Source organism: Bacillus rossius, chromosome 15 (assembly GCF_032445375.1).
Source record: "Bacillus rossius redtenbacheri isolate Brsri chromosome 15, Brsri_v3, whole genome shotgun sequence".
Classification (NCBI taxonomy): Eukaryota; Metazoa; Arthropoda; class Insecta; order Phasmatodea; family Bacillidae; genus Bacillus; species Bacillus rossius.
Window position 1 is genome coordinate 44,807,533 of NC_086342.1, and position 12,175 is coordinate 44,819,707.

A 12,175-nucleotide genomic window follows, 5' to 3' on the forward strand; every position below is an offset into this window, starting at 1 on the left:
TCTGTTATTTTTCAAAGTTTACCAACAAAATTGACTTTTTTTCCAACTTTAAGCCTAAAACCTTCCATGAAGGACATAAAACATTCCAATGATTTCTTGTATGTGTATACTACAGTATTAGTATTATGTGGCAGATAGGTGAAAATTGGGGTGTTTTGAGTCCTTTCATATTTACAGGCTGTTAAAAATGGAATATTTCTGAAATTTTCCATTTTCAGCGTAATTTTTTACGGTGTGGGACACATGTGAAAAATTTAACATTTACACAGAATGTAGTTCTATTGAGGTACTTTAGCATATATAAAATTGGTGAGGGTGTTTTGCAAATTAAAACCAAAAAAAAATTTTGAATTTAGCAGAAAATCACTATTCACTGACTCAAAATTAGAATTTATTTAGATTGGGAATTGCTAATTTAACAATACACAAATAAGAAAACACAATGCTTAAGATGATCTGCGAACACTTATATACAATGCAGTGTATAAATAAAATAATAACAGTAATTAATGTTATCTGCACTGAAAATTGAAACACCTAATGAGAATGCATAATGTCTCTTCTGTAAAATCTTTCTAAAGCTACTGGTAATTAACACACAAGGAAAACTTCTACAACAGGAGTGGCTCTGTAATAAGTGATGTTATTCCTTCAAATATAAAAATATTGCTATAGGGCGTGTTTTTATTCTCATTCAGCAAAGCAATGAGATTGTCAAACAGAAAGAAAAAAAATAAGAAGTGTGAGGTAGTAATAATGCCAGTTGAGGAATGTAATCTCTATGAAAGTTTGCAATTTTTTATTGTCGCAACTCTTTTACATAATGCTTAATCTATGATATTAGTGTTTGTTTTGTTTTTTATATAGCTATAGGTGCATTGTTTTGGATGATGTATGAAATGAAAATCCTACAGTGAGTTTTTCTATTATTTTACATGATTGTGTTAAAATGAAGTGTTCAATTGGACATTATTTGAGTGAAGACTGCCACAAGAAAGACTATGGTAGAAATATTACAGACCATTTAAAAAGGTTTAGTGAGTTAAGTGAGAAGAATCAAAGCCTTTTGAATCTAAGATTACAACAATGTGACATTGAAACAATCTGTACTTTCCATGAGAAGAAGTATTTGGAAAAATTCTCTCACCTGTTTGGGAAAACTTGTTCAGATCCATTCAGTGTACATAAAAAAGTCATTTCTAAGGGTCTCAAAGAAATATCTCTGAATTTTTCAACAAGGTATTCAATACTTAATCCAAGTCTAAAATTGATTCCTGGTAAAAGTTTGTGCATTTCCTGCAAGAAAAGAATAGTGGATTTACAAACATGTCAAGAGGAATCATCTGAAGATGATCTCTATCATCCTGTTGAAGAAACTTTAGTTGAGGCAAATTTGATCTGCGAGACATTGGGTGTGTCACCTGTTAAAATACAAAAACTCAGCATTGAAAACCGACCTCGAGCCTTAGACACAAAAGCCAACAAAATTTCTTCAGCTTTCAAGAAAAAAATCTCCACTTCTCTTGAAATCTGCACAGTGGAGGAAAGTGAAACACTACCACCAGAGGACGATTACAGTACTTTGTTGAACTGTTTAAAAGAAAAGTTCAAGCAACCATCCTCTTTTTCTGAAAAGGTAAAGATTCTAAGTTTGGCACCAAAATCCTGGTCGATTGCTAAAACATGTGAATATTTTGATGCTACCCCTTACCTTGTCAAAACTACTAGGAAACTTGTCAAGAAGCATGGAATTCTACCTGGCACGGATCACAAGAAGTGTAACAGACTAACTAATGAAACAGTCAAAGAGGTTGTGAACTTCTACGAACAGAATGACAACAGCAGAATCTGTTCAGGTAAAAAAGAGTACATTTCCATAAGAAATGAGCAAGGACAAAAAGAGCACAAACAGAAAAGGCTAGTTCTTTGTAACTTGAAAGAGCTGTATGCAAGCTTCCGCAGTGAATACACAAATCACAAAATTGGATTTTCTAAATTTGCAGAGCTTAGGCCTAGGTGGTGTGTGTTGGCTGGTGGAAGTGGCACTCACTCTGTCTGTGTCTGCCTTGCTCATCAGAACATTAAGTTGATGTTAGATGGGGCAAAGCTCAACATAAATTACAAGGATTTACTTGAATCTATTGTGTGTGATGTAGAAAAGGAAGAATGCATGCTTAGTGAATGTGACAGCTGCCCTGGACCAGAGGTGTTAACAGATTTGTTGCAAATGGAACTGAAAGCCATGAATGAAGGCTCTGAATTTAGTGGAAGTGAAGATGAAGAAAAAAGTGGTGAGTGTAGCAATAATGATGACTTTATAGAGAGTGTCACTTACACTTACAAACAGTGGGTGAACACAGACAGGGCAGATCTCATAAGTGTTACTAAAACTAATGATGAGTATATTGAGGATCTAATTACAAAGCTGACGAACCTAAAGAGACATCATTTTGTAGCAAAAACTCAATCTGCTTACCTCAAAACCAAAATAGAGAACTTGGATTTGACTGAAGGAATTGTTCTTGCAGATTTTGCAGAGAATTTTTCCTTTCTTGTGCAAGATGCCATTCAAGGATTCCATTGGGTGAATGATCAGGCTACCCTTCACCCTTTTATCTTATATTACAGGGATCAGATGAAAGGCTCAGTGGAATCCAAATGTTTTTGCTTCATAAGTGACTGTTTGGAGCATACAACAGCTACTGTTTATGCTTTTCAACAAAAACTGATCGCTAAATTGAAAGAGGATTTTCCACAAATAAATAAAATTATATACTTTTCGGATGGTGCAGGGGCCCAGTACAAAAATAGAAAAAACCTTATAAACCTCTGCTATCATGAGATTGACTTCCACCTTCAAGCTGAATGGAACTTCTTTGGTACATCACATGGTAAAAGTCCATGCGATGGCATTGGCGGGACCGTCAAACGCCTTGTTTCAAAGGCCTCCTTGCAAAGAACCACAACGGGTCAGATATTAACTGCAGAAGATATGTTCGCATTTTGTCAAGAAAATATTAATGGAATTGCCTTCTTATATGTGAAAAACAAAGAAATAGTTTCAAATGAGGCATTTTTGGAAAATAGATTCAAAAATGCTAAAACAGTCCCAGGAACAAGACAGAAGCATAGATTTTTACCATTTGAAGTTCGAGGATGTATTAGATGTTTTATCACATCCAAATCAGTCAAATACGAGGATGTGAAGGTCGAGCATACATTTGACTCCCAGTTCATCCCGGTGAAACCACAGGGAATTAAAGAAGGAGCTTTTGTTGCATGCATCTACGATGAAAACTGGTGGGTTGCCGAGGTTGTGCAAGTGAACATGGATGAGGACGACTGTGATGTTCATTTCTACCATCCTCATGGTCCAGCTGCTTCATTTTTTAAATCGAGAAACGACCAAGTTCGGATGCCTTTCGACAACATCCTACGTGTTTTAACAGTTTGTGAATTTTCAGTTATGACAGGAAGAGGAAGACGCCTTGATGCAAATGTTGGAAATGAAGTGACTGAAGTTTTGGCACACAGACTACAATCCAGAAAAAAATATTTCAAGAAATAGACTGGTAACAAATGTTTTCCTAAAGTTGTGCTAATGAACATTTCCTAGGTTTGGCAATAACATTATGACTTGTCAAAATTGACTAAAACGTTATACACACTGCTAACATAATGAGAATATGAACAAACAATTTTATTTAGGGTCTATGTTTATGGATTTTCTATTGAGTTAAATACATTGTGTTGTCTATTTCGAGATCTTCCACAATGTTTTAGAGTATTGTGAATATTGATTTTTTTACTAAATTCAAGATTTTTTGTTGGTTTTAATTTGCAAAACACCCTCACCAATTTTATGTATGTTAAAGTACCTCAATAGAACTACATTCTGTGTAAATTTTAAATTTTTCACATGTGTCCCACACCGTAAAAAATCACGGTGAAAATTGCAAATTTCAGAAATATTCAATTTTTAACAGTCTGTAAATATGAAAGGACTCAAAACACCCCAATTTTCACCTATCTGCCACATAATACTAATACTGTAGTATACACATACAAGAAATCATTGGAATGTTTTATGTCCTTCATGGAAGGTTTTAGGCTTAAAGTTGGAAGAAAAGTCAATTTTGTTGATAAACTTTGAAAAATAACAGAAAATATGTTAATTATCACAGCAGGAAATGCTTATAACGAAAATTAAACAGCATTTAGAGCTGAGTAAAATGTATGTTTTAAAAAGTTGTTACGATAAAAATTGAAGGAGCTACAGCATTTATCGTAAATGCTTGAAAATGCTGAAATCTTCACACGCCACCATCTTCAAACAGGTGCCTACGCAAAAATTATAGGAAATAAATTTTTATAAAATTTGTTTTGATCTCTCAAAACATGTACCAATGAGTGTATAAATCCTCAGAATTTTTAAAAAATGTGCAGCAACCAACCCTGGTTGAAATCTCATGGAATGACCCAGAGGACACCACATCTCACAAATCCACACACCATAATACCGTGTTTTATTGCATGATCATTGAACTGTTTATTTTAGGGTGTCAAAATTCTTGAAAGGGGGAGGAATGGGGAAACCAGTAGCATGATGCTTTTGGTCCCCACTGTTAAGATTCAGAGCGCTCTTTGTTAAGTAGTAAACAAGGATCTTGCCAAGGTCACAGGACGAAGCATTGTGCGACAGAAGTCACTTCTCCAGTCGCAGCCAGGCAGTGCAGTAGCTGCGATGGGGAAACACAGTAACTATTGCGAGCTTCAAAATGAAAGTAATCCTTCACGCCGAACAACACGGAAACAGAGCGGCTGGCCGGGAATTTTCCATTAACGAAAATTGCTGGTGTATATGATCACTACTTGACACACAGGAGAAATGGTTTATATGTATTTAAAAACCAGCAGCTACCTGCGGAAAAAAAAAAAAATTTAAAAACCAAACAAAGGTACAGCAACGTTTGCCACATTTCCAGCTTACGAAGCTCTGTACTTGAAATGTTACGAGCACTGAACACCTCGCCCGACCATACGACGGCCACTCCCTCACCTTGCAACTTGGTGCGGAATCTCAGCGGCGTCTTGGTCTGGAACTTGAGCACGGCTTCAGCCATGCTGACGTACTTCTGGGGCTGCTCCTCCCTGCGGTCCTCCCTGGCTCGCTTGAGCAGCAGGCTGGTCTTGGACGTGGCGGGGGAGGGGCGGGGCTCTCTCGGCCCGGCCTCCGCCGTCTCTCCCGGATCCCCTTCCCCTTCCTGTGGGAACACCACACTCTCAACCCCCTTCCATTCCTTTCAACTGAACATACTGCTTTTAGCATTAACCCCAAAACAAGCGCACCTCTGAATATGACGTGACCCCAAACTTTTTGATTGTAAGTACACTAGAGTCCCGTTATAGCGAGGTGTCACGGTTCCGGGTTTGATCCTCGCTATAACCGTGTCCTCGCTATAACCGTATTGGACAAATTTTGGCCCCCAAAAAATAAAAATTAACCGAAAATAGCATAAAAATTGTGTTTAAACCTGTATAATTGGAAAATAACAGGTTATATAAACGAAATCTTAATTTCTGTGAGCAGATGTGTGAATTATCTTTAAAACGATACCTCATATGTACGGATGCGATCACTGATTGCGTCAAAATAACCAGAATACCCTACCAAGCCACGTAAGTATAGCATCTCAGCCCGCGGCCGACGCAGCATTGTCCTACTATCTATTGCCGACACGTGCTGTCTGCTGGCGGCCATGTTGCTTCGGGATGTTGTTAACAGGTGGTGCTAGTGTAGCGCGACGATTTAATTCCTTACAAAAAAGCAGGAGTGCGGCTGCGGCAACGCACGTACGCCTCAAACGAAATAGGCGCTGGAAAACTATACTTTTTTCATTTAAAGAAACCTGTCAACTTTTTTAGAAAATAAATTTGGGATTAAACTCAAGCCATCACCACCCCTTTCTTGGACAGATACCCCAACAACTGACCGAAACAAAAGTTACAAGAAAAGTGCCCTAGCGATTCGGAAATAAATACGGTAGTGCCGACTAGAGGTGTAAAAGTAACGAAAAAATGTGTAACCGTATGTATTCGTTACTATAACAATTAGTACTCATTACTATCGTTACGTTACTCTTTACTTCTGATACCACATAACATGCTAGGTTATGTTTTAGCAACGAATCCAGCCGTATTGCGTACGCGTACAGTATGACGTCTTGTAAATATGTAATAATAAATAGAATATAAACAATTAACAATATTTGATAATTAATAGTTTTTGTTAACCAAGAAACAATTAAATCTCATTAGAATGGCTTTTTAATATTATCTCTTTTAAGATAACCAAAAAAAACGTGAAAATACGAGATTATAAAAACAAAAACATACATATTTCTAATTTGTAAAAAATACTTTCTTACGTTGTTTCTGTTCCAACCTCAAACTTTGTCTACACACGGCACAGATAACTAACGGAAGTTTGATAAAAGAAAGAAAGGACGGGATTCTATTTTTAAGCCACGCACTTAGATGGCGACTGCACGGCTGAAGAATGTGACGCGTCAACGGCAGGATGTCTAGTGGCGAGCGAGAGGGGTGGAGATAAAGCAGACAAATAACAAAAGTGCGCTACAAGCGATCACGCCGTAAATTCCTCAAAAATACCTCGTTATAGCCGTGTTCTCGCTATTACTGTGCTCGCTATAACGAGATTCTACTGTACATGAAGCAGACTTAATGGATCGGGAAATCACAATTCAGGTACTTAGTATATGAAAATTATTCCAATTATTAGATTTATGTATTCCAGATTACTAGACCCTTTCAGTCAGTAGAGTGAGATTTACCTGGTCTCTCGAAAAACCACGCCGCAGTCATAAAATCAAAAAGAGTGTTTTATGACGGTATAAAGTCAACGTTTGTACTTTATAGAAATATTTATATTGATCAATTTTGGTGGTTGCAGAAGTCGAAACAAAAAAATTGTTTGATTTATGATATGCAAATCTTTACAAATTTTAAATAAGCTAAAACTTTATTTTGTCTCTGGAAGTATGCTTATCTTTGGTTTTTTTTAAAAAAAATAATAAATTTGTTGTTTATTACTATATTTGTAAAGAATAGGAGATTCATTTTGATTATATTTTGCTTGCGTTAAAGCACTGATTTTTTTTGTTTAAAGAAAAATTGTAGAATCGCGTGATACAAACAAGGACAAGTAAAAAAATATTCTTTAAGAATATTCGGTTTGTTCCATTTTTCGGTCATTGATAATATGCGTCCGTAATTTTAGCAGCAAACTGGAAACTTCGTATGATTTGAATTAATACTTAAAAAAGATATCGAAGAGCTGTTTTAGTAACGGTAAGATTTATTTATCGATATATACCAAGAATTAAGTAACTTTATTGAAAATATTGTGTTTTGATAAGAATTGTTAATTATCGTCGAAGATTTCAACACTAAAATTCACGGAAGAACATGCAACGAAACTTTTATACTAGAACGAAGATCTGCCTAATTATGCTACCTTAATCGACGCAAAGAAGAACGGTTAAAATATCCTGAGGATTTGAGAGAGAGACAATTCAATTATTCAATCGACGACGACTGAACCACGTTAAAATAGGAAAGGCGCTGCAGTTTTGACGACACGAGCTAATAAGAAGACGTCTCGGGAGCCTAGCAGGAGGACAACCCAGCAGCCCGGTCCGCGAGAAGGACCGACTCGACGGCGCAAACTAAGAAGGAGGCGGCCCACGAGCCGAGCAGTAGAACAGCCCAGCAGTCCGGTACGAGAGGAGGACTGAGTCAACGACCTACCAGCTATCCAGAGCAGGAGAGCCAGCTACACGCGGATCGTCGCAGAGTCCTGGTCATCGAGGAAGTCAATACGTCTGTAGAGGCTATAACTGTCACTGAGGTCGGTTTTTTTTCCAGTCCCCGTCCAGTCGTCGATTTGGAACGTTTCCCGTTTGTTGAATTTCACGAACATTATTTTTTTTTTAATATAAAAACATTGATTTCCGCCTGAAAGACTTACCAGCGTCATAATTTAAATCCAAGTCTGAATCTCTTGTTCTATAATTATTAGAATAACTAAACTAATTAATTTAAATTAACTCTCGGGATCCCAAGACTATTGAATAGTAAATATCTGTTTGGAATTCTTTCAGGGCATTAAATTTGATATAAACGTTAGTCTCTGATGTAGTAATGTTTCACCAACACTCAGTGGTCCACGCTCACCGAGTGCTTTCAATCCTGGCTTAATACATAATTTTTACTTAATTTGAACTTACCACAACTTAACTTTCAAAAGAAACATATAGAATTATTGAATCGTTTACCTGATATAAAACAAATTGTTGATATATTTACACTACACTAACTTTGAATGAGTTTTTTTTGTTTTGTTTTGAATTGGATAAACTTGTTACATACATACACAAAGAATTCCAAGCATTCTAGAATAAGTTAATAGTCTAGTAGGATAAAAATGTGATCAATGTATGTATAATAATAATTGTACCCTGCAACGGCTCTGCCGCACTCACATTAGGTCTAAAATACACCTACTTTAGTTACAGACGCAATTTTACTTTTATTTACGACACATAAACTAGTTACATTGATTTACCTTGATAATTTTAGCTGTTTGAACCAAGAACATCTAATTCATTTTTTTTTTAAACTGACGGAACTCGACGGTTGTGAAAATTTGTTAAAGAAACATAATCAATTTTTTTTAGCTTCACACACCCGTTGGTACGTCAGTTCTGGCGCCCAACGTTTAGGCTCGAATTTAGGTGAAACACACTGACTACTACACTGAGACGCGGAGAATACGAACGTTAGGACACATTTAGTCTGGAAATCGAAAAATATGCCATTTGGAGAAAATAGAGAACCATACTTCCTCAGAGGAAATGCGCTAGAAGAGAACAGTAGCACACGTTCAGAAACGAATGCTGAAGAAAGGCTAGAAACGGGAGAAATAGGAGCAGAGACGATGTCGGAACTCCATGACAATACGAACGTCCCGAATAACCAAAAGTTACAACGAGGTGAGGAAACGACTCGAACAGAAAATGAACACCAAACCGTGACACTGGAACAAATGTTTCGAGTGCTACAAGAGGAAAAACAGGAACGTGAACGCAAAAGACAGGAACGGGAACGCGAAAAACAGGAGAATGCCAATAGACTAGACAATATTGTACGAATCTTGAATACGACGTTAAATAATTTGACTGCAGAAACGGAACAAATTAGGACGGAGGTTACACAAACACAACGGACCATGGAACAAAACTTTTTTGTTGTACACGGGCGGATTGAAACCCTAGAGAATACGGTACCGCTGTTAAAAGAAAATGTCAGTCAAGTACAGAAGGATTTAGAAAGTAAAGTAAACCGAGTAGAAATACGAGTAGAAGAAATCGAGAGGAAATTTACACAAAACACTGCGTTGAATATTACTAAATCAACTGTCCCCAATGAAAATAATAACAACAGAAGCGAAAACATTAGTGTAGCTAGTTCAACTGGGATAAGTGTAGAACCAGTCACTATAGTTAGAAATAATGTTCCGTTAGTTACTGATTCCATGTTGACCCTGCATCATCCTGCTCGAAAATGGCTAGATAACGTACCTAGTTTTGCCGGAAAAAGCACAGAAAATCCCAGAAAATTTATTAACCAGTTCGAAGAGTATTGTAATACGTTTAACCTATCCGAGACAGACAAGATGAAAAGCATTGGCCATTGTCTAAAAGACACCGCATTCTATTGGTGGGAATTACTGAAAGATTCTATCACTGAATATAGTACATTCCGTAAGGCATTTATACAACAATTCTGGAGCACCAGAATACAAAGCAATTTACGTATTCAGTTGCATTCTGATAAGTTTGAACCTAAAAGAAGCCAGAATCTAGAAGCACACATTAACAACATGTATGAGAGAAGTCGCTATTTGAACTGCAACATGGAAGACGAGGAATTTATAGCGATGATACTATCACAGCTACCCGTTAGATATGAGTTACAGTTAAGCGGACGAAATTACAACGGAATAGTAGATTTTAAGGAACAGTTACTGAACTACGACAGGCTAGAAAAACTAGACCGAACTAGCGTGAATAAGGAGACGTTCGAGCGGAAGAACAATAATCCACCCGCACCATTGTACCAAAATTGGCGAAATAAACCTACAGCCACGAATAACGAACAGAGATCACCTCGCATAAACGCTTTTAACGTAGAACAACCTAGACAGCAATGGTATCATAAAGGATACAGGGGACGATACAAAAACTTTAATTATTGGAATCAACCGAACCATACTAATGGGAACCAAAGACAACAGGGTAATTACAACCGGGAACAATACCCTAACCAACGACGGGAAGGGGCCGTTTGGAGTTCAGGTCCAAAAACTAATACGTATCCGATAGAAGAAGGATTCGCATGTGACCGGAATGCATCACACGGACAATATCGAGTAGAAGCACAGATTTTTCAGCCGACAGAGAAAGCAATAACGACTGCAAACCACACCGAGCAAGGAACATCGCGAGTTGAAAATAATCGACAATTTATTTCTCCAAGTAACTGTGATAATGACACGAAATGGCAGTGTAACCGAAATAATGATGGTGTTAATTTTAGTCAAAGAGTGGACTCAAATCATACTACTTCAGAGAGGTCTGGTCGAATTACACCAACATGGCAACCTGACCAGATACCTGGACTTGTTAACCGCAGGGAAAACTAAGCAGGGAGGGCGTATCACAGCTCCTATCACCACTCCCTAATACGAATTTGGAAGGGGCTAAACATCACCGTGAACCTTGTCTAGAAAACCAATCGAACACAGTCATCACGAAAAGAATAAATACCGTAATGTTCAGAGAAAACGAACGCGACTTTCTGTTAAGCGAACCGTGCATCGAAGCCGGGAATGCAAAAGAAGCCTTGTGTCCTGAAATAACACTTAGCATAAATGGGGTCAAATCACCGGTTCTACTAGACAGCGGAGCAGAATTTTCATGTATTAGCGAAGATTGTATAGAAATGATAGAAAGTACAGGAATCAAATTACCACGTATGCCTGTCCCGACCATTAAAATTTTAGGAGTAACGTCAAGGGCTAGTCCCATTATTAATAAACAGACTTTGCTAGAAATTGAAGGATTAGGTAGCGTAAAGCGCGTACCTGTTTTGATAGTGAAAGGTTTGGCAAAACCAATTATACTTGGAATCGATTTTTTGACCACATACAAAATTATCATGGATTTCGGAGGATGGATGATTACGGCTATGGATAGCTTAGAGAACCCGACCACCACGGAAAAATGGGAAGTGACGGACAACTGCGTATCACTCCTTCGTGATGTAAATTCGTATGCTATGATATGCTCTACCATGGCAAGTAATTTAAATGCGACTGATGACGATTTGCGTAATGCCATGAGTGAAATTACTCTGATTAGCGACAAGGAGAAAACGGAACTATTTCAAGTTTTAAAGCATTTCCAAGACATATTTTCCGACAAACCTGGACTAAACAAATTATACCAAGCTAGCATAGAGGTGAAACCAGGCGAGCCATTTCATAGAAAATCCTACCCGATTCCAGCCAAATTTTTGAGTGAAGCTGAAGAATACTTACAATTGATGTTAGACTGGAAGGTAGTTGAACGAGCTCCTAGCCCATACACCAATGCTATCCTGTGCGTCAGAAAGAAGGACGGTTCCGTACGCCTATGTCTGGATGCGCGGGAAATTAACAAGATTACCATACGAGACCGAGAAAGCCCACGGCCGACAAATGACATTCTACGCTTATATCAAGGAGTAAAATTTCTAACAACTTTAGATTTGTCAGCCGGGTATTGGCAAATTCCATTGAAGAAGGAATCACGGAAATACACGTCCTTTTTATTTAAAAATTTCCAGTACATATTTCGAGTCATGCCTTTTGGGTTATGCAATGCCGTGGCTGAATTCACGAGATGTCTAGACCAAACATTAGGACCGGAATGCAAAAACTTCGCTCGTGCTTATGTCGATGACATACTTACAACTTCGACATCCCTGGAAGAACACTTTATCCATATCGGCATTGTTTTGACCAAGCTACGTGACGCTGGCATGACGGCAA

The 12,175-nt window shown here is 37.7% G+C and overlaps 1 protein-coding gene across 2 annotated transcripts in view; it reads right to left on the reverse strand.

The window, feature by feature from the left end:
* The window catches only part of LOC134539555 (targeting protein for Xklp2 homolog), a 99,158-nt gene that overhangs the window by 70,420 nt on the left and 16,563 nt on the right, over positions 1 to 12,175 (reverse strand). For both annotated transcript variants that reach the window (XM_063381692.1, XM_063381693.1), the window contains exon 5: positions 5,060 to 5,264. In XM_063381692.1, the coding sequence (XP_063237762.1) occupies positions 5,060 to 5,264 (205 nt within the window). The remainder of the gene's footprint in view (positions 1 to 5,059; positions 5,265 to 12,175) is intronic.